This window comes from Mastigoproctus giganteus, chromosome 13 (assembly GCF_048544385.1).
Source record: "Mastigoproctus giganteus isolate SK-2022 chromosome 13, ASM4854438v1, whole genome shotgun sequence".
NCBI lineage: Eukaryota > Metazoa > Arthropoda > Arachnida > Uropygi > Thelyphonidae > Mastigoproctus > Mastigoproctus giganteus.
The window spans coordinates 106,770,988-106,795,070 of record NC_143587.1 but is presented as its reverse complement, the minus strand read 5'-3'; the positions used below and the strand labels follow the sequence as shown (position 1 = coordinate 106,795,070).

Below are 24,083 nucleotides of genomic sequence, written 5' to 3'. Positions count from 1 at the left end.
TCTCAACCCTCATCCGTTCCACAGGTCTCAACAGCCTTTCGTGTTTGGGGTCACCAAACGTAAACAAAAAACTCGTTTCAGTTACTTATCAAACACACATTTGATTAATTAAAACTAGTTTGAAAGAATTTTTAATCTTTCCGTTCCGAGGCTATAAAACTACTCGGACAACTGGTGAAACCTAAAATTTAGTTAGGCGCGAAGTTTTAACGTCGTATTAATTAAATAATCGTCAGAAACGCGGTTAAATAAACTAGTTTCGACGATTGAGCACCTCTCGAGCATTAGTCATCCCTCTCCGGGAAATGAATTCGTCCGGCCACTTGTCAGCTCCATTGGCGAGCCCGAGGGCGCGCGTGCAACTTTGCCAAAGTGTAACGGACTTGAGTAGCGGTGGTTGGCCACTCGAGTTCCTCGTAGCGAAAACTTTAGGCTTCGTCATTTCATGAGACACTTGTAGTCGCAGACCTCGTTCGTCAGGTGGACTGCGTGGTAAACTATCGCAGGTGCGTGCGCCATATTTATCGGGTATCCATAGAGACCTATTGACTAATATACCAATGCGGAAGCTGCGCTGTATATCCGAGGCAGCGCTGTGTGGGGGTGTCGAAAGGTGACAGGCGGCAATCCCGGGGCTGTACAAAGCCATCGCGCCATTTACCCTGTTTGGGACAACGACTTCTCAACTGTCGGACATATACCACATCGGTCAGCTGCCGAGTGTCATGATCTAGTTTTGCCGATGGGCCCATCCGCGGTACTGCTCGGTTACCTGGCTGCGTTCGTATTCGGTTCGGTTAAGGATGTAGCGGCAAGGCCGTACGCGGGAGACTCCTGCGACTGGACAGGAAGGTAAGTTGCAATTTGATTCTCTTAATGCGGGTGCTTTATGATAACTTAATCTACTTATTTGCGATAGCAATGAGCGCGTGGAGTGCCTTCAGCCAGCTGCTCACTTGTACGCGTATCGTTTGCAAAGGACATTCCACAGGTGTTGACATTTACTTCCTTGGCATGTTTTCGAGGGCAACTTTTATCTCTCATCGTAACGGTTGCTCCCTTCTTTCAAGTAATCGCGAGTAGGCGTGACTAATTGCCTCGTTACCAGTTCTCCCAACCCTGCTTTTTGTTCCACGAAATTGGAGAATTAAATGCCAAACTGAACACCGCACATTATTAATTCCAGTTTATTGCCAAATCGAACCCGTTGGCAGCCAGCTGGAGGTTCTACAATAACAATTTGTTGTCCCCAATTATCGTGATTAGATTAAAAATGTTCTAAAAGGAACCGGATATCCCAGGACCATCCGAAACTTTGCCAAAGAAATCGGTGGGATATTTCGATTTAAAAAGCAAAAATTGGAAATTGAGCCTGACATGACATTTATTACTTTAAAAATGTTGAATGAAAATCTTACTCTATTCATCCATCACAGCTAATTTTGTCAAACTACTGTCTTTAAAGACGAAGCTTCATCTTTTAAATTATTCATCACGCTAAGCTTTCTTTTCCGCCCAATCTTTGGCTAACCAAGCCAGTGCGCCCAAACATTTAATTAGCAAATAAGGTTAACGGGAACGAAAGCGCAGATGATGCATAATCGCTCATCCATGAGCGAAAGAAAAAAAGGGAAACTTGTTCTTTTTTTCTTTTTAATAACCCCTTCTCTTTGTCTAACTGTCCCCCAGCAGCATTGATTATTTATTATAATGTCTGTCCCCCACTCCAGCGCTAGAAAAGCTGTCCAGCAAAAATCTTACATTTACAAAAATTCCTTTGAAAGCGAAATCTTATAGCTATAAATTCTGTTCATACTCCAGCAGGACCACATGATTTTTAAACTAAGCACTAATTATCCTAATTAGTTAACTTCAGGTAACTTAACCTTCAATAAGGTTAGATTAGGTTACCTGAAATAAGCATTAATTAATCTGATCTTACTTAAGGTTAGGTTACCTAAAATAAGCATTAATTAACTGACCTTACTTAGTAACGTTAGGCGAATTAGTGCATATTTTTAAGAAATCATATACGAAACGTAATGTCGCGCTCCATCACTGCTATATAAAGTGGATTTCGCGTGGATATGTTAAATAATCTACCCTCATTACGATAAATAAAAAATATCCTTATGAAATATGATAAGGTCACCTAAAATTGGGATAAAGAAACAGAAAAGTTTAAGTTTGTTTGCGTTAAGTTGCAATGACACTTTGATTGACATCAGCTGTCAGTTATGATCAATAAAAAAAACCAGTGAGAGGCGGACATCATACAATAAGATTGTCAGGTTACCGACCTATCAGATGTAAGTTATGGAAAATTATCGTTAAAAAAGTCGTTGACTTAATTCTTGCCCTTAAAGAACAAATTCAAAAATTTTCATACTAGATATGCCCAAATTCACTCAGATCCCTTAAATCAAAACATGAATTAAATTTAAAGACATAAGCATCTTTCTGTAAGTCTTTATGTTGGATCTTAGTCTGGCTGCGATGCCAGTGGTACATCTTTCATGTTTAGAAGCTTCTATATCTAACAAGTTGGTATACTCGCTTGAAAACAGCACTGGCGGTTATCATCGTCATCTTGAAGGATTTAAAATATGACTGAAGTCAAGATAATTTATAGAAGTTAAACAAACATTCGGTGTCTTCAAATAATTCACCCCGCTCGCAGAAGGGAAGGATGAAAATCTAACCCAGCAGAATAAATAAATATTCTGTTTATATACTATGGAAGGGAAAAATTGTACTGTATTTCGGAGATCACTAGACTGTTGGAATAGCAGTCTTATAAAACATCAACTGATCCCACAATTTCAACGAATGCTTTATTTTGTCCTGGAGATTCATTACTAATTGGAATGTTTAAAGTCATTTTACTGTTGTCTCTATATGCAGCAAGTCACATAAATGGCTCTTTCTTTTGGAGCACGCTTCATGGAGCAATTCACAAATTAAATAACGTATAGCGAAATAAATCTTTACTTTTTTATCAGTTCATTTATACATTCACTGATTGTTCATGTACTCGGTGACTGTGTAGTTTTGATGCTTCACGTAGTGACTATGGTATAACAGTTGAATACTTTCTTCAAGTTCCGCAGGACTATGTAAAACCCTCTAACTTTTAGGTGTTTCTTGCACTACGTGTTGCCCGCGAGCTGTGGGTTGTCGAGCCTGTAACAGAGGTCAGAAATCTTTTCGGTGTACAGTATTTATCGTTTGTGTCATGCTTTCCATATAAAATTTCCAGCCTGTGCTGAGTAGGTTGGTTGCATTTTGGTCGTTGGTGTTTAAAACAGTACCGCGGTTTCAGAAGTGCATTCGATCTTTGTCTCCCCATCTCGCAAATATCGAAAAGGGCGCCGTGAAAGTTGTAAATATTACTTGCTCCCGAAGTTTATTTTGCATATGGTTGTTTGCGAATTCTTATGTTTATATGATATCAGTTTGTTAATCATGATTGAAGTTAGTTGGTTCTTGATTTCTGAATATCTAAAATGATTATTTTCTTTTTTAACTGGTTAACTTAACTTAAGTAAAGCCTTTCCCCCAATGCTTGTGGTTCAAGTTAACTTACTGCAATTTCTTTGCAGTGTATCATGATTCCGTTTAATGTTTTCCTTTCCTCATCCCTTGAATCCAAAGCAAAGACCGTATTATTCTACCGATAATTAGACTCCTTTTCGATATTTTTGGAAATCTAAGCATAAATATTTAGTCGACAGACTCGAAAGTGCAGGTGAAATACATCAAAATGGCCATCTTTCATCGAAATGATTATACTTTGCTTCGTTTTGAATCAAATGTCTATCAATCAGTAGAGTGTAGGTGTCCTTTAATTGACCAAACATACGACATTCTTTATTCCGTTTTGTCAGGCAGACTTTTTAACCCGAGTCCCCTGCTCAAACAGCTGGACTCATCAGTACGATGTCGACCCGTTTACCACACCCATTCAGTTCAAAAAGTAACTTTCAATTCTTCGTTCTTATTCACGTTTATATGAGCCCTATTTTTTTGGCATCAGCAATTTTGTTTCGCTATTCTAATACGTCCAATGAGTTCTCTTCATTACATTCACCGCTTAGAATACTAATTTATGCTAATAATACTTGTTTCTGAGCCCTCGTCAGTACCATAGTGGATATATATATTTTTTTATGAAAACCCCAAACACGAAAGGTATCAAAACCTATAGTACTTAGTACCGTGCATGGGTTGAAGGAGAAGTATGGGGGGGGGGGGATGCCAGAAACTTTGCTCTAGAGACTAAACATGGGTTTCACCACTTCAAGCCTCCAATAAGCAAAGTGGTGGTATTTCACCGGTTGATGAAAGTCATCTACCACTGTTTATCGTTATTGCCCTACCCACATTAGATGAAAAAGACCAGAGTTCGAATTTCGCCAGTGACGCGAGTAATTTTTATGGGCCGAGTTTTATTCCCCGGAAGCTCGGGTTTTTCGTCCAGCAAGCAGGCAAATCGCCCACATAATACACGCAATTTACAGCCACAATATACTGATGCGTCAGAGCTTTATTGCTTAACACACACAAAAACTTGTTTCTGGTGTTTCAAGCTTCCACAACGTTCATCTTCTCGCAACTTATTTAACTGTTTTTGTTATCCTTCTAACACGATCAGTATAAAATGCTTCAAATTTTCCTTTCATATTCACCTAATAAACTAATAATTATTCATTTGTTTTAAATTCGATCGCTTTAAGAAAGTGTGTTCGTAAACGAATAACTATGGCAGGATATGATTCCTTCATATATACACAAGTAGGTCGGTCCTGAGGGAAGTGCTAAGAATGCAACGCACCCAGGATTCCCTCCCCCACGAAAAGAGCCCCACATTCCAACAAAGAAGCTCCTCAGTCCCAGCAAGGAAGGCCAGATTGATGAAACATAATTCTTGCACCCAGGCATCCTAACACTAGAACAGAATCTGAGCACAGGTAAAAGAGACAGTCTTACAAAATGGCATCGATCTATCGAATTGTAAAGTTATTACGACGATTCAGACAGTGCTTCACTCAGAAAGAGAAAAATGGTTTATTGGTAATAACTCAACGTTGTTGCAAAATAACCACGATTAACCATGATCAAGAAATATTATTGGTCACAGCGCCTAAAAAATTCCAATGTCGGGTAACATACACATATTAATGCGAAAAAGCGCAAGAATTAATGGACCCGAGGGTCTGTCAATATTATCAGCAATGTTTGTTCTTCGGAAGTGAAGCCATTGCTGAAATTGTCTCACGTAGCCATAATGTCTCGCAGGCATCATTAACGAATGGCTCAAAATTCAGCTCGACAATCATTACTGGAATATTTATTAACGCGGGAAGAAGGACTTCTCTCCTGGAGCAGATTATGGGTTCAAATGGTATTATGGCTGGTGCTCTTTGAGTAGGGAGAACTCGCCCTAAGCGTACTGGAAAATGCTCGACATTGCCCCGTTGTATGCCAGTCGGGCTGTCAGCCATCTCCTACAATTGCACTTGGCCGAGAGCAGTGTGAAATATTTTCCACATTTTATTCTCTCGGAACCAAATGATACTTGAGATCTACAACGTCAGCTCCCTCCACTCAAAAAAAAAAAAAAAGAGAAAGAAAGAGAGAGAGAGAGAAGAGGGCGATTGTACCTCGAACCACTTAGACACTATCTCCCCGTTGTATAACACAGGGTTATTATGTCGTTAAGTTATTCCGTCCAGCAGGAGAGCATTCTGTGTCTGACCGCACGCTAGTTCCGAGGCCGTGCTGCTAATGGCGGCCATCATTGCCAGCAGTCCACCAGATTACACGCTTCGCTAGCTGTCGTCGGCCTCTTATTGTCTTGCTCCGTTTTACTCTGCCTAGTGGAACGTTTGACCCCTGCCCTTTTCCGACGCTATTGACCGCTGTTTACGGTCGGCTCCCCTTATCAAATAACGTCTGTGTTGGCCTCTAAGACAGTTGTAGGCGGCTGGTATGCAGAGCAAAGGAAGCTTTTCAGCAGGAAAGAAAAGTTCAACTTCTTTCCCTTAAATTCGTATTGGAGACTATAAAAACTTTAACACTGAAACTTATTGCTTTCGAATTTTGGCATTTCAAATGGAACTCCGATTGTTCGATTCTACCTAAATTTATTTCCGATGTTATCATACAAAAATTAAAAAGAAATTCGTCCAAACGCTATATCTAAATTTATTTATAGCGAGTACAGTATTTGGAGATGTGGATAATAGGACAAAAACAATTTTTGTAAAGATTGTTGTGAGAGAAGTGTGCAAGCTATAGCTTTGATCAAGAATGAGAATTCAGACTCTAAACAAGGCAAGAAAGTCAGTTAGGGACTTGTTATTTGACTTGTGCAGCTTCTCTCCGAGATCCGATATCTATTTGACAACTGGGTGTAGCCCACAGATGTCTTGCTGCGCTTAACCGCACAAGCTCATTCTTCGGGCACGCTATTCCACAATTCTGCGATGTGGATGTATTCCAAAGCAATGGCGGATCCAGGAGGGGACGTGAATAGTGTTTCGTGTCTACCGGCACCCCCCTACAAACAGCGAAGTATACTTTGTGGGGCAGTACAAACTCTCATAAATACTTAGGAATTTATTTTGATGACCGTCTTAATTTTAATTACCACTCAAAATATGTACTTCAGAAAATAAACGCAATGACCTATAAAATTATTAAGATTACCAGGAGTACTTTTGGTGCAAAGAAATCTTCCATTAAATTATACTACTCTTGTATATTTATACCAATTGTGTGTTATGCGGCTGATGCCCGGGGATACAGAATCGGTAACTCCCTGGTTCAAAAATATCTTACTCAAGCACAAAGATTCTTTCTTCTCGCTGTAAGTAGAGCTTGTCGAACTGTCTCTACAGCTGCTCTCCAGGTCCTCAGTCATCGACTGCCAATCCAATATGAAGTAATGTTACACTATCTTTCATATTGTAGAAGAAAAAAATGTTCCTGCGATTGTAAATGGTATAACATATAATACTGACTTGCAAGAAAACGTAGACATTAAAAGAATGAGAAATGAATGTTGTAGAGCGTGGCAAAATACCTGGTCTACCTCTGCTTTGGGTAGGGAGACCTTTAAGTTTTTTCCCGATGTTGTTGATTACGACAAGAAAATGGACTGGTTCAATCTTGGCTAATACGTTACGTTTTTGTATACCGGTCATGAATTGTTCTCACTAGGATTAAGTAACACTCCTCTCTGCAGTTGTGGTGCTCAAGAAACTTGAGCACCTCGGCTTTCATTGTCCCCTGTACGATGATTTAAGATTGGACTTTCAACTTCTCACAAATGTATTTGACTGCTCTGAACTGCCAAGATTGGTTAACTGTTCGGAAGATTACACTGCCTTCTCCATCTATGCAGAGAAATTGTTTAAACGGAGAAAAAGAATTTACTCCTGAGGTTCAAAAAAATGCTAGACTGGTTCTGTTTCTTTGGATTACTCTTACCTGATGTATTAATCAGTCTGCTGGACTCCGAAGCCCAGTATTTATTTATGTATCATCATTGTATATAGTCTTTTTATGTGCCATCATTGTATTTGAAGACGAAATGCACAAGGCATAATCCTTATGGGTTTTGGTAATTAAGTATATAATATCGGTGTACCTTTGAACTATATGTAGTGAAAAGGGCATCGTTTTAATAGATACTATTAAAACGCGATACCCTTTTCACTACATACGTAGTTCAAATTTATGGGTTAACTATAATAAGATCTTTATTGTACAGTTCACCGGTACACGCAGGTACCACGACCATACAATACCCTTCACGGCACCATGCCAGAGGTTAACAAACGGCAGAGATAATAAAGAAATTGTAAAGATTAATTATAAGCAAATTATATAATAAAAAAAAAAAGTACTCATAGCAGATAACATTGACTTGAAAGGAAAACTAATACAAAATAACAAAAATAACAAATTGTGATAACAAAAGCTTTTCCTCAAGTCCAGTTTTCTGAGAGTCTCTTGCCCCGCCATTACGATCTGAGATCAGTTGGTAGTTCTGGAGACCACGTGCAGATCTAGGATGATCCGTCTATACTTTTTATCATCTATGATTTTAAATAAGTCACCATCCAGGGATTGAACCAGGTGGAGCTTCTGATAAGGCAGGAACCGATCTTTCAAATGTAGTCTCGAAGGAAGAGCAAGAAGCTTGGGAGTGGAGCGGAGACCTGGTTGGAGAATGATGTATCTACACCGATATTATATAGTTAAGTATTTTTTATGTATAATTAATCATTGTATATAATTGTTATAAATTGTACACAACGTATAGATTACTTTCAGCGGCTAATAAGGGAAACCCTGGAGCCCGCCAAAAAATAATAAAATATTTTGACTTGACTTTGAGTACAAACTCTGTAAATGCCAGTGATAGTGCAAGCATTTTTTTGTTAGTTTGCATAGTGTAGTGTAGTGTGGGATTATGTTGGTCTGTTGTTCCTCCGGCATTTAGCCGCCAGGGCCCCTAGTGGGACTCCGAATTTCCGTCCAACGCCTCGGGGAAGCAGCCGGATACAGTAGAAAAACCCTGAACCGCGCCTGAGCTTACCTGCGAGGGCCACAGTGTAAAAGGAAGGAAGAAATAATAACTCTAGAAGGGGAAGATGTAAAAGGGGTGATAGTGGAGGGGGGAGCAGAGCAAGAAGGTAAGGAAGGCGATCCAACAAGAAGTAGGAAGTTAAAAGAATGGAGGATACCCCTGTGGAAGAAGCCCATCATCCACATATGGGGGGGGGGGGAACTGACCAGAGGGTACGAGTGCCCCTTCCTCGAACCTAAGTAAATTGGAGCAAATATTTCGAGCTTAGTTTTCAATCGCTGTCAATCGCATATTGTTATATCGCCGGGCCAGAAAAAAAAACTGTCTGGATCCGCCATTGTTGAATGGTTTAAATGTATTTTGTCTGTAGAAGTGCGATTTATTTACTGTATAAAAGTTGTCCGACCTGAAAAACCCGGAATAACTAACGGGAAACTCTACGCCCTATGTCTAAAATCTGTTAACTAAAGCTTGAAAAGGACTTCAGAAATTTGTTCTGGTGGCCTGCAGAAATCGAACCCAGACTTCTCCAAACGAGTGGCAGGCGGCGATGCGTCGTGACAGCTAGTCTGACATGGTGGGCCGAAGTCAAAGAGATTGGCAGAAGTTGACGGTTCGAAAACCTTTCTGTAAAGAGGAGAATAAGCTGTCCTTTAAGTCAAACGCTAAGCCACTGGTCGCCAATCTGCAAGTAAATAGATAATCTACCAACCATGATTTGGCTGGCTCTCTATTAAAGAGGGTTAGCCAAATACAAAATAGCCAACTAATCAAAAAAAACATTGTGACTTCCAATAAAATGTTGGGGCGTGAAGTAGCGAGTGAGGAATTTTCTTTGGCAAAGTTGGGAAAGGCACATAAGATAAGGAATTATGGCAGCAGTTCATATAAGTTAATTGGGGAGGAGTTCTTCTGATAGCTGTCTCTGGCCGAGACGTACTTCTTCCGGGTTCTGCTAGTGAGAGTGCTACGTCATAATTATGATCCATATACACGAAGGCAATGGTATCATAGTCCAAGTCGAGAAAAGTCCTGTCCCATAAGAAAATTGCACGTGATCTTCTGTCAACGTTTTATTAACTACATATCGAGTAAATATTTTCATCAATGAATTTTTTTTAATCTGTCACAAAACGCCTAATATTAGAAAACTTGAGATTCACAAGGATTTATCCATCCTAGAAAATTATCGCTCATATCAATTTCGACATGAGCATCATTAATGTTTTTCTCGATCCTCACTGAGGTGAGGATCGAGAAATGGAGATGGGAATTTTCAGTTCTCATGAAAATTCCTGGCGACTCTCTTGTCCATAGTCGTGGTAAACATGTGTTCCTGATCAGGTCCCCTGTCACAAGCCTACCTGCAAGAGAATTTTGTTTATGTTCATCTTGTAATATGCGAAAGGTCTATAGGAATGTTAGGGTTTCAGTGCCTGTTGAAAAGCCATTGTAGTTTAATATTACTGTATATCAACGTTAAATTACCATACGCCTTTGAAACCTTTTTTAATCAGTCTATTTCGATAGGATCTTGTTGACTAATTGAGCTAAGCAAGTTGCTGTAACAGCCACTCCTTCAAATGAGGCAAACATACCCTTTTCCTGTTCTCGAATAGACTTGATAATTCAACTAATTTAGTTGACTTAAATCTAATTCTAAATTACTTTGATATCAGAAGACCCCTCTTGTACATACAGTCTCTAATCTTGTATGTTTAAGCGAAGATTTCCTAAGAACGGGGGAAAAAAAAACTATGAAATGAGTTACTCGCAATAAAGAGAAAAATAAATCTTCTGGTTATGCAATTCGCCATTTCATCCAAACTTCCCTGAAGCTACTGAAACTACTCTATCTTCAAAAGGAAGTGCACGACTGTAATATTCCTTAAATTAAACCAAACATCGGATATTTTCATTCCCGTCATAACGTGTAATTTAACAGATGACAAGACATAAGTTAAGTGATCTGCAAACCCGGCTTTGCTCTAAGTTTGTCTGCAGCGGCAACTGATGTTTTGATACTGCTCCCCCTTTCGCACGAGGCAATAAAAAAAGCCCCTCAGAAATGTTTCTTTCAAAGAGAGTGATGCAGCGCTTTGGTTGGCGGTACTTGTGAATTGCGTGTTTTGTCAGTTGCTGGAACCACTTGAGTTTCAAACAGACCTCTCCTTGTGTCCAAACGGAGGTCTGAGGAAATCCTACCACTACACTCAATTTACAGTTTTAACCCAAATCTGTATAGTCCCTTGTTCTGTTTTTGCATCTGATCTCTGAAAGTGCGTCTTATTGAAAAAAAGAGGGAAAAAAAATTGTCGTACTTCTTCTTAGAAAACAGGCGAACCTTTAATGTTGATTTTAGTTGGAAAAAAGAATATTGCTACCATTGGTTATCCATTGAAAAAATTCGCTGCCTTCGTGCAGAAAAAAGTTCTTTGCTTGGAGTCAAAAAAACTCTGTGGTCTTAAAGAATACATGTTGTAGTCTTGAACTTCAAGACTTTCAAAGTGTTAACCCATTCATTCCCGACGGTGAACTACATGATATCAGAAATTACTAAGTTAACATTTTCAAGGGTATCTGTTTTCCCTAGAAACCAGTGTCACAATGCAACACTGACAGCAGAAGGCCTCCACTCACTGCATAATAAGAGAGAACGAGCACATATCAGTTCACGCTAACTGTAACATGATCGAAACACTAATACATCCCGAGCAGAAAGGAATGTACCATGTGTCGGGTGGTTTTAACCTCTGCCAGAAACTTATCCCGATTGAGAGCTGTGCAACAGGTCAACGTGTGGGGAAAAAAAAATTCCCGAAAATAATTTTATATAAAATTTACACATAATTCGATGTGAATTATATAAAACATCTATTATTCTATAATCTAATAATATTTTATAGGTAATAATCATTCTTAAAGCAACCGGAGATGGTGCATTAAAAGCGGTGGAATTTTGCGATGTAAAGTAACTAACAAAGTGATATTTCTCTGAAGTGGAGGCTAATAATAGCGCCTCCATTGATGTCAGAGAAACCGCTGAACTAGATTAGCAATCTAGCTGTCATCTTTATCGAATGTGAGAGAACCTCTTCTCAGAAGCGGCCTTTCAAACGTTTCGATTAAAACAGGGATTTTTTTTTTCTAACCTCCTTAACAAATGTATCCCTCCACCTTTTGTTCGTCTCAAAGTTTCAGCTCATATACTCTACCATCAATACATTGTTTAGTTCTATATCATCCTGATTATAATCTTTTGTACAATTTTATATGAAAAATAAAATAAAACTACTAATTAGTGTGGTTTTTGTAATTGACGATTTTTATGAGTCAAGGAAGAGGAACCACAAACTGAACCGTCAGAAGTGAGTGGGTGGAATTTGTTTTCACCGATGGATATAAAAATTTACGAGAAATAATGCTAGCTTTGTCCTTTTTAAAGTCCAGAATTTTCCTTTTGAATAAGTCATCTGCTTATTGTGCAAGTTAAAGGAATCAAGTTTATCACAACAAAATTTATGCAGGTTGGGTTACAGGACATAACTTAAGTGCAATACAGAGCGTGACAAAGAAGCCCCAGTACAGTTAAGAGGCCCTCCCGGATACAGCCGTGGGGGAAGAAGGGCTCATTACAATAAAAGTTAAGTATTAATAAAATTTCAACTCTGAATTATTTACAGTCGAGTATAAACTTTACTACACGAGTTATTTTTGTGGAAAACTTCAAAACTTCAATAAAATATAAAATATTTTATATCAAAACTATGAATTTTTATAGTTAATCGACTGGCTGTAGAAAAACTGGATTCTTTCCTAAGAAGACTTCTCTCTTACTTCAAATGATGATTTGACTGCTAAAAATTTAGTATTAATAGTTAGTCTTGGAAATGTCTCACCTATCAATAGTAAAAAGGTAATTTTATTATTACCAATATTTATATTAACATATTGAAAGATATTCCAAGTTGATTAGGCCAAACATGGAACACAAAACAGTTTAAAACTTTCTAATCGCGATTTTAACAAATACGGATGGGCTGGAAAGTTAAAAACTTCTCCAAATTGTCTTTCGAAAACCTTTTCCCCAAAATGAAGAGGAGAATCAAAAACAAAGATTATATTACTGATGAATATCAAAATCAACTGGATGTGTGGTCTTGATACAGAAGCTGACGAAACCGGAAGGAACCCGAGTTATATCAAACTTTCCTTAATTCCAAAATTATGTAAAGATAAATTTGGTTAAAGGTTTGGATCCTGAAAATTGCAGGATTAAAATCGCATTTTTAGTTGAATCGAGTATTCCAAAATGGACTTAAAATGATTTTAACAACAATGTTTGAAAAATTAAAATTCACTGAAATTTCTAGCAAATTATGGACAAGGATTCTTATGTCCACAGTTGGCCTATTCGAAGATAATTGCATCAACACAGATAAGAATTTTCTAAACATCTGATGAGCTCTGTATTACAATTATGGAACAAGCGCAAGTTTTATCCGTGATGCAAACACCGAATAGTGGGTAATTTACGTAATACTTCACCAGTCTTGCCTAAACTATCTCCAAAGAATTATTTGGTTCATTAACCTTCGCTTCGAAACAGGTCGCCGAACTTCTGTAGCAGAGATATTAAAGGCGAAACAACAGAACAAAGCGTGAATTATGGATTGTATGAGCCTCAGCTGCTATGAAAAGCGTGAAGAACACGAGGTTAGTTTTTTTCTGTGCGTGCATGTATGCTAGATGAAGTTTGTACTGCTCAAAGTTTGCACCAGGCCTCTACACCGAACACACACCTTCACCTGACGAGTAGAAAACAACCTGTTTTCTCCGGTCCCCCCTTACCCTCCTTTTCCCTCACGAGCGGGAGGTTATCTGTAATCTCATGAGCAGGAACAGGTAATGCTTTTAGTGAAGGTTACGGCGGTATTCTACACAACACTAAAAGACACCAACCACGTGCCTAACAGCAGTCACCTGAGGGAACAACCTGTATGGATGTTCTCGAAGAAACAGGGAAATTTCGCCTGTGAAGTTATGCGTTTGATTACAGGTGCACTTGCACATATTGACAGAATTTACTTGACTTTCAAGAGGGATTTTGTTTATTTTAAAGTAAAATATATCACCTGTATATTTTTTATGGAATTAAGTTTTTTAATGGTGTCAGAAACTCTTAAAAAAAAGTATTTCTGACTCGTTTCACAAAGTACAGAGCTTTGCTCTTTAAAGTATAATTTTAGAATTTGGAAACTGTGCCACGTGAAATCCAGTATCTGTGCATGATTAAGGATTGGGTTCCCTTAAGATGCGCAGTTTGTTAAACATTAGTAATTATTAAATATATAAATTTTTAAGCACGTTTCAATGTACTTTTATGTGCATGCCAATATGCTCACGAACTTTGCAGCATTTGGGCTGTTCGAGTTTATTCTTATCCGTTTGTGTTCAAGTGTATTTTTAAATTATTTCTTGTTTTATTTTGAGACTTCTAAACAAAATTGTCGGCTATTTCAAATTTCATTAAAGTTCGGACAAAAATAAATTCGACTTTTTTTTCTTTTTCGAGTTTTCATGTACTGTATAATGAAGGCGCTTCTGAATCTTTGGGTAATACTCGATAAGGAAAAAGTCGGAGCACCAAATTTTTAGCATGTATTCTATTGGTCATTCAGAACGTGTTTCAGGCCCAGCTGCAATTCCATAGTTATCAAGTCTCGGTCCCTAGAGAAAAACATAAATAAATAATATAATAGATATCATATATGCTTCAGATGTTGGGCTATTACTCGAGAAGGAAAAACAGTCGGATCGAATCAAACTTTCAGCGGTTTTTTTTTGGTCCACTTCCGATTTCATTGCTTCTCAAGTTCTTCCACTACCAAACGTATTTTTTATAAATTTTTAACAGGATCTCTGATCTTTTTCTGGATTTTTATTTGGGATATTCTTAAGGGCCTACGTACAAATTTTCATGTTAAATTACGAAAAACTATTTTCTCCATTATACATGTTAGCCAAGCTACAGTATTAATCTACGATGTCTGCTACGATATATACTCTGCATTGCACCTCTTATTAGATTTATGAGGTGGCCAAAACCAGGGTTAACTCCACAAAAATGTTGACTTGTCTTCCTTTCTACGGGTGTAGTTTAAGCGATGTTTTTTTTCTTTCTTTTTTTAAATTTTTGATTGGATCTCTCCATGAGTGGTATCATGGAGAAATCCCACATTCTTTACAGCATTAAAACATAATCGAAAGCCAGTCGCTAGACAATAAGGAGTGCTACCATTAGATTCAGAATTTAAGGAGCTCGAAATTGCTATACCTGAGGCAACATTTTGCCTCTTGACATCGAAGAGACATTCGCTTGCGCTCAGTGAAGTCTTAAAAGTAATTAATTCATTTAAAAACTCCGTGTGACGTAATTCATAGTGTAGATTTGTTTTTCTTGTTGATAACGAATGTAATATTTACATCCAAATGGCCCCCAAGAAGTTTCTATAATTACTTATGGGGCCCGAGAGTTCTAAACCACCGTTAATGCTGTTTGACAAGCTATACCATTTCTATAATCTTTCTTTCTTTATTTGTGCGTACATGTGTCTCATTAGTCATAGTCTGAACTCTAATCTTTCCTCCCTCTTATTTTTTTCTTTCTTTGTAGTGGTCTTCATCAGGAAGAGAAGACGTCCAGAGGCGTTCAACCCGTATATTTGAGGTGTTCGCAAGGACACGTGGAGTGGCGATATCCACGAGGAGCTTTACGTGTGGTATTGCGCCACGGGACCTCTGGAAAAGACTTCCGTGGATGTCTACGTCTTTCTTTGGACTCCTCTGGTGCCAGAGTGTACGTTGAAGGGGACAAGAAGCTGTACCTGCTGTTCTCTAAACGGGATGGCAAACCTGCTGAACTGTTGAGGTGTTTCTCTTCTAAGCACGGTCAGGTAGCTCTGTACGTTGAGGCAGAGCCTGTGGCTAACGATTTACAGAAAGAAGTTATGAAGATCAGCTACGATCTGCAAGTGGCTACTCAAAGGGAACTCGCAGATGATCAGTCAGGTAAAGATATTAGTTATGACACACTGTCAGCCTTTTCAAAATATATATTATACCACTATGTACATTTTGACATAAATTTTAAGCTGATGGGCAAATAACAGCATTATCATCATGACTGAACTTCTCATCTCTATGCGTGCGTGCGCGAGTCTCATTAGTCATAGTGGTACTCTGGCCTCTCGTCTTTCTTCCCTCAATTTTTTTTCTTTCTCTGTAGTATTTTTTTTTTCTTTTCTTCTCTCCTCTGTCTTTCTATCAGGAAGAGAAAAAGTCCAGAGGCGTTTTCTTTTCCTTATGAAGACCACTAATAAGTAATCAGATTATTCCTTAATTATCAGGCAACTAAATTGTTCTCCATTGCGTCTTTCAGATATTTCTAGAGTGCTCGCAATACAATCAATAGATAACGATGAAATGTTTCATAATCAACTGCTAAATTATTGATAATGAAGTAGCCATATGTCATAAGTGTCTGCAGGTACAGTATTAACCTTATTGGAAACTCGCTTCCGATATTGGTACTTTATACATTTATCTTAGCAAGCGTTCACAAAACATGCCGAAAATGTCCTCCATCCTTGGTTAGGCACATAGACACTATACAACACCACGAAGCAGTGGCGTATCCAGGTATCATCGTAAGGGGGGACATAGTTACCAGGCTTTTGAGTTTTTTTTTAGAACGCCTCCTGCATTCTGTTTCTTTAATTTCAAATTTTTGGTTAAGGGGGAGCATATATCCCCTCTGCTCACCCCTGAATACTCCCCTGCCACGAAGCATATCTTGGTTAATGCCTTTGAACTCGATAATGTTTTCCTGTAATTTCTGCAATGGGCGAAGATTGTTTACGTAAATGTGCTTTTTTTTTTTTCAAATATCTTCAAAAGAAGATAAGTCCCGTGACAGCAGAAGTTCCTTTGAAATTACTCTGTCCACGGAAAGAGATTCCAAATCTAGCACTGAAGCTCTCTGAATGTGTGGAAGTACCATCCTTGTACTCTGTGTTAATACAGTGGTTTCGCCATTTCTCTGGATTCGAATCCTGTCGGAGAGTGGAGGAACTCTTAAAGACCTTTTCAATCGGATCTGTGGTTAGCCGATCTTGGACGGATTGAGTAAGTGTCTTTAAATTATTCTGGATTTTCCATACCGCACCAACAAGTAAATCGGCTTGCGAACACACTTTGGTAGCTTTATTTTCTAACTGTTCGAAAGTGGTAGCATAACGCCCAGAAGTTACTGACCCCATAAAAAACATAGGTCCAATGATTGGGCGGCATGATACCAGACTTTAGTACTTTGCGAATTCAGCGGCTCCTCGTTCAGAGGATTTTCAGTAGCCCGTATAATCTACTTAGATGAAAACCAAGCCTCATCTGTGAAAAATGTCTCGTCTGAAAAGGTCCAGTCCAAGAGTGATATGTACAAAAAAACAATTATAGATCTACTGTATAGTACAATATATTCTGGACAGATAGCATACGAAAGAAAAGCAGCACCTCTGCAGATATACAAATCTGATATCAATTAGTTACTCACATACATTAAAATGTGAATCCGATATTTTTTGGACTTTTTTAGCCTTCATCTGGATCTTAAAATTTGCCAATTTTGCAAAAAAAAAATTTTTTTTTTACGCACAAGATACACAGCACAGCTTCTCATCTTCCCCACTATCTTCGTCTTCACTCCTTGGGGTGGGTGAAGATAGTGGGGAGATGAGAAGCTGTGTGAAAGTTTCTTTTAGCTCCTCTTCTGTCTTTCACTCTAATAATGCGCCTTTCCCTGCACACAGGATGTCTAGATTGTATTCGAACCTCTCTTAAGAAGTTCGTGTGAATATGGAAATAATGAGTTATGCAACATCGACAGTTTTATTCCTCAGCTGATGCAGAACTGAACCAGTGAAGTGTAGACTTTGATCTTTAAAGAAGGGATCCATTAGCATTATAAGCAGCATTTTCAGGATGTTGAAGTGCTGTAACACGCGCGTCCTTTTAGGATATTATGCCCTTCCATGTTCACAACAGCATGCAAATTCTCTTAGACTCATATAGGTGAATTAAGGTGGGTCCTACTTTCTGTTCTTAATGCCTCACTGACTAAAAAAATAATAATAATGGTATGCTTATTTTAGCATGCATGTGAATAAAATTACTCCAGTGTTCTGTGAGTATTAATTAATCTTCCAAAATGAAGACTAATTTTATACTGTGTTTTTGTGAGCAAGTCGAAAGCTAACCAACGTTATAATAGAAGAAAAGCTACGGGACTTTTATATCTTCGCATGTCATGGCACCAATACAGTGAGTAAAGGTTTGGCCCTAAACATGAGTTGTTTACGAATTTCCAGTTAGTTTCAATTGGATAATGTGACCGTTAACGTGAGGTGATGCACATTTGAAAGGTGGAGACTTGCAATGTTTCTGTATTCCCTCCCACACCGAATTTTAAATTGTGATCAATGGCCTCATAATTTAAAATTCGGTATGGGCGGGAATGTTTTAGATTTTTGCTGGGTGGAACTCAAAATAGGTGCCCTTGACTGCGGCTCGGATAGTCAGCATTATCATAAAGGTGGAAATGCCATGGCAAAGTTCGTCGTCATTAATTTACCTGCAATCCACAAGTAATACATCTCTATAGATTTGAAAATGACGTCACTGCTCTGGCTGAAACAAAAAAATATAATAAATAAATAAAAGCGGGGGCATTAACAACGAACCGTAAAATATGGCCATTAAAAAACAAGACACTTTTAGAAATAATAATGAATTCAACACGAATTTACTTAATTGAGAGAATCTGCATGTTGTTGGGATTAAAGGCATGAGGCCCTGAATGGGTGCAAGTTTCAATTGCTTATGATGAATTCATGTTAACTTCCAAGATTGAATTATTGTTTAGTCCCCCGGGTCCTCCACCAAAAAAAAAACTAATGGCCATGAATGTTTAAAATTATTGGGATACGATTTATAAAATGAAGAGTTAAAACTGTACGCTACTGGAATTTAACTAGTAAATGAAGTTGAAATGTTGTATCTACATAGACATAATTTTCCAAAAAAATAATCTGTGAACTTTTCTGTTTTTCCTTCTTCAAGATCACAAAGCATTTTCCAACATGAAATTTGTTTTTATATTCCCAGCCAGTCCGCACTCTCGAATTTTTCTCCAGTTTCCTAATTTAAAATATCTCACAATCAATTAATAATCATTATTAAATAATAATAATAATAATAATTCATACTTGGCAGAAAAATAATGGAATAAAAAGTTTTTTCAATCTTTGAATCGAAGATTTCATTCCATGATAACATCGCTAATATATACTACTTTGTTGCTTACAAGTAACAAAGTTTTGTTCTCTGTACTGATATTAAACTGAATGAATACTGTATTATTAACTTAAATTGAAAATGTTGCAAATTTGGCATTATACGTTTTCGAGAATGACACATTTTTCTGAACGCTTCCCTTTGGCCATGGTTAGATTTACACGAATTGTTCCAAATTCAGTGCAATTGCTACAAATGAGATCCGCCTAAACCTCAGTTCTCTTTCAGTACTTATTGTTTCTTGTTTTTATTTCGAGTGGTTACTATTATCCTTTACTATAATGTTTGTGTTTACTTTAAGTGTCTGTTTTGTGCTAAATTTATAGTTGTTTTCAATTATTCTAATTCCATATCACAAAGTGATTTTGTAATATTAATAGTGGATTTAAAATAAACGTGCTTCCAATGTTAGAGAGGCGTTTAGAATTTAATCTGTCGATGACAGTTCATTTTTATTCAATCTCTCTCTCTCTCTCTCTCTCTCTCTGTGTTCGGTTTTCCCAAATTTAAACAATCTTAAAGTATTACGTAGGTGACGAGTTTGGTTTCCTGCGCAACATCTGGTGGTCGTCTTTCGTGGAGAAACCCAGTTAGGGATTCCATCGTTTCGTACTCTCATGCCAGAAACTCCTAAAAGACAAAATGCTCTCCATTCCACTCAACCGATCTTTGCAAAGTTCAGAGGTCTCACGAAATGGGTCACCGATGTCCGGTTTGCAGTTCCGTGCGTGACTCTCTCCATTATTTCGATGTAAACAAACTTTCCCTTGGCTCAGTGTTCGGACTTCGAGGAGGAAACTGATAATGGCGAAGGGATTCCCTAATAGCCATCTTTGCACTTGCCACATTATTACACGTAGGGGAGCGTAAAATATCATGAAAGTGAAGGTTCCGCGGAAAATAGGAGGGAGTAGGCGGAGTTGACCCCCGTGCCACCAGTGCCGTTTTTCGTTATTATTGCTAGGGTGACGGGGACTGTGTTATATGTTGCACTTGTTATCTCAACCATCTGTGTAGAATCCCTCATGCACCATTGTGTAGTCCTATAAAATGAGGCCTACACACCAAGGTCTTAGGTTGGGGTTTCTCGTATATCAGGGTACCCAGGTCCTCAGAATTAAGTATCTGTGTTCTGGAACTGAAAGCTGTCTATATACGGTGTCGTAAAAATTTAGCTTTCAGTAAACGCTGCATACCTCCCCTGCCACGAGCTCTTTTAAAGTACACCCTGAATTAACATTTTTATCCAAAGACCCCTAGTTTTCCTATCATTAAAAAAAAAAAAAAAAAAAAAAACTTAAGTGTTATGGATGTTTTTTTATTAAACAGTGAAAATTTCTTTGTGGTTGGTCAATAGGATTGCAAAAGCACAGGATTGCACCAGTACTGCGTGAAAGAAACAGTTGGTCAGTAAATTTTCTGCCATATTCGAAATAAATTGGCTGTTTTATAGCGGTAATCAATGCGACGAGGACATTGACTTTATCGAGCAGTAAATAAGACGTAGTATGCAGTAATAAAAGAAAGTGGATTAACTACATATAAAAAGTTTAACGTTGGTTTTGAGCGACAAAATCCCTCAGTATGGTTTCAGTCGTACTAAGTCATCTAATGTGGCAGAGAAACTAAAACAATCCACTGGGTTTTTACGTCGAATTCATCTTCAAGCAGAATTCGTGTCATCCTTCACTTAACAGTGCCCATATTTGCTTCTGCAACTAGAGGTTTAGTTTAGATTCTGTGTCATCTATTTCGCATTCTGTATGTATGTTGAACTGGTTTGACTACCCTAAGGCAAGGCAAGGCAAAGCACTCCTACAACGTTAAGTAAAGAGACTTACCAAACAAGGAGCGGAGATTAACGTTGCTGTTTAAAGAAAGCTGGAACTTTGCAGTACAATTACTAAGCATCTGATTACAGTGATGCCTACGATGTGTGTAGTATGAGCGTTGCGAAAACCCAATTCGGATATCAGTAGTCTCAAGAGTTTATATCAATTTCGTAATATTCATGTGACATACACAGGGCTGTCAGTTATTAATTCTTTAGTGCAGTATAATTAAATATAGTCAACTTCATTAGAATGGAGATAAAGATGTGGAAAGGTAAAATATATCAATTAAAGTTTCAGATTAACTTCGAGAATAGAGACCTCATTCATATGAGCATTACCCAATCAACAACTCTGTTCTCTAATTGGTACTTGGAATGACCGAGATCTTCGATAATACGATAGGAATATTTTTTATAGATACAATTATCTCATTGCGGTCTCCAGCAGAAGTTCTGTTGTTATTTTATTTATTTTTAATATAGTTTTAATTAATTACATCAAGTCCAGGATTGAATTCTGTGTATCGTGTACATATTCATAGGGTAATCAAAGACTATATGAACAATTTTACTCTAGGTCAGTGGCAGATGCGTTCGCAAATGGTTAACGCACTTACCAGCTTCCCCACTTCAATCTTCATATGGCTCGACAAATTTTTAGAAAGATTTGTCGAGCATCCCAAATTTCATTAAAATGACCAATAAAAATTAGGCTTAATTTTCCCTATAAAATTAAGTTTTCTGTGTACGTGAATGGAAGTATGATTCCCATTCTTGACTTGACAGAGAAATGACTGATTGGAACCCAATTTTTAGCATACATTCTGTTAGTTTCTGGGAAGGTTTTAGGATTAGTTCCGATCCGACAGTCTCTCTCCCTCTACCTATATTAGCTTCAGATATTCCAGCATTACTTGAGAAGGAAAATTCGGACAGGGACTAAATTTTTAACTCGCATGTATTTCTTTGGTTTCCGGAAAGCTTTTAAGACCAATTACGATTCCACTCTCCTCTCCCGCAGAAATCCATATAAATAAAAGTATGCTTCGGACATTACTCCAAATGGAGGAAACACCGACATTAACTAAATTTTAATCGCATGTTTTCTTGGTTACTGCAAAGATTTTAGATTCAGTTCCGATTTCATAACCACCACCAAAAAAAAAAAAAAAAAGTAAACTGCAGCCATTATCAACCCACTGCAGGATGGAAGCCTCCTCAACAATTCATGTTGAGGGAAATGGACCATAGAGTGGTCATAACCACCAACGTTTCGATAAATCTGGAAGAGGTGATCCTTTTCAAAATATCACTTTAGAATATTGTTCTGAACCTTTGTATAAGTAACCCACGATCTCCCTCCCTACCCCTAAAAACGAGCTGTTATACAAATTTATCTTCACAGCTGCCCAACATGTGAATTTCGCATGGTGAGATTTACACGAACCATACTTTAATATTTTCATCAATTTATGGAGAATATCGAGAACACATTTCCCCTTATATGAGCTTCAGTACGATCCCTTTTACTTTCAAGCGTCCTAAATTTTTAAAAATTATTTGGCGATTTTATTATTATTAGAGTGCAATGCACGATGACTGGTTACAGGTTGTGACCATTGCTTTAGACTGTGCTGAACAGAGGGGCCCAAGTATGGGAGGGAAAAGGGGATAGTTCCAACGCCCGGCTTGGTAAGAAAATGTTCCCTTAGAAGCAAAATCTAACAGTAAACATTCTTCGGGGGGAGGGGAGGCGGTTCCGGGATAAATTGATGGTTTGTTCCGCTAGAATGGAATGCTTATATGAACGCTTTGCGCTGTGGTAACGATTCAGATTAGAAAATAATTTTTTGTTTTGGCCAAATTCGATCGAAACAGAATTGTGGTACATTATTTCCGACGTAGGTGGCGTCTGAGGATTTGTACACTCGTCTGACATCCTCCCGGTTGGTTCTGCTTAGTTTGCTTAATGTCAAAAGTAGATTATCTCTCGGGGACTGCAGTTGAGGGTGGAGGTTAGTGCTCGGCAATTATCTGGAAGGGTGGTGTTTGGCCTGACTGCTGACTCCCCTCCCTGTCACCCGGCATAAATAATCCCTCACTCGACCCGCGGTTACAGGTCAGGACCGACGTCTAGACGAAATGGGCGTTGAACATTTAATATCTGAAAACTGGCACGGGTAGTTGGGTGGGTGGAAGAAGGAGGCTTTGTTCTTTGCACCGAAAGACGCCCACTTGCACTTGGCCCGTTGGACGGTGTGCAGCGCTCAGCAGGATGCCGAACTCCGAAAAAGAGGAACGCCTGTTGCAGGAACCGCCAGACCCCAGGACGCTAGTCTACTATGATAGGGACAGATCTGTGTAATTACGAAGTTGGCCGGGACTGCCAGTGGCCGCAGCAGGGTAAGTACATATCTCACCCGTCGGGGTGAGTGCACTGAAGAGGAGAGAGAGGGAGAGCGAGTGATGGTTATCTCCGCGAGGGGAGGAGGGGAAAATTTCGAATGCGGCATCGTTCGTTGTGGCGTCTTGTCAAAGTGGAATAGTTCTAAAACTACAGGTTTGGGGAGATAAAAAAAGAAAGAAATTATAAAATTACCAGCCATAAATCTGGGGCCCCCTCCTACGCCCACGTGAACAGACATGCGCTCTGTAAGTGGTCTTTACGTGTTGTAATATGCTGACAGCAAACAAAAGCAAACGTAGAGACGCGCGCACGTATATATATGTCACTGGGGAGGAGATATTGATGATAATTACCGGGGCAATTTATTTAACTGTCTTCTTTGTGTAAATACACACAAAGCGCATGGATCCAGGAAGAGGGAAAATCAAGAGTATCGAATAGGATGGTTTGTACAAAGTATATTTTAATGGCAACAGTGAACGTAAACTAGGAGAAAAATGGATATTTTTTCTACAGTCAGAGAGAAAAAAAAAAAAAAGCACGAAAACGAAGCTATTCCTTTGTTATGGATGTCCCAAAGTATAAAATAGAGGTAGAATAATAAGAGTTGTTCCACCTCTCTCTCATATCCACGAAATATTAACTAAATTTTCAAAGAATTTTTTTAATAAGTGCAAAGCTAGTTCGAGAAGAAATATTTGTGGAGGAAAAATATCTAAGGGTGCGACCTTTTTGCTGTTCATCCATGTAGTTAATTTTACTGCCGATAATGCAGTTGTAACTAAATTAGTGCTTCTGTTTTTTGTCATTGTTAATGGAAGTTGATGGAATAA

General features: G+C 38.4%; 1 protein-coding gene across 1 annotated transcript in view; it reads left to right on the top strand.

The window, feature by feature from the left end:
* Positions 1 to 262: 262 nt before the first annotated feature.
* Positions 263 to 24,083, top strand: part of LOC150076333 (meteorin-like protein) — a 42,974-nt gene continuing 19,153 nt past the window's right edge. The window contains exons 1-2 of the mRNA XM_090387085.1: positions 263 to 852; positions 15,276 to 15,670. Coding sequence (XP_090243211.1) covers positions 743 to 852; positions 15,276 to 15,670 — 505 coding nt within the window. The 5' untranslated portion in view covers positions 263 to 742. The remainder of the gene's footprint in view (positions 853 to 15,275; positions 15,671 to 24,083) is intronic.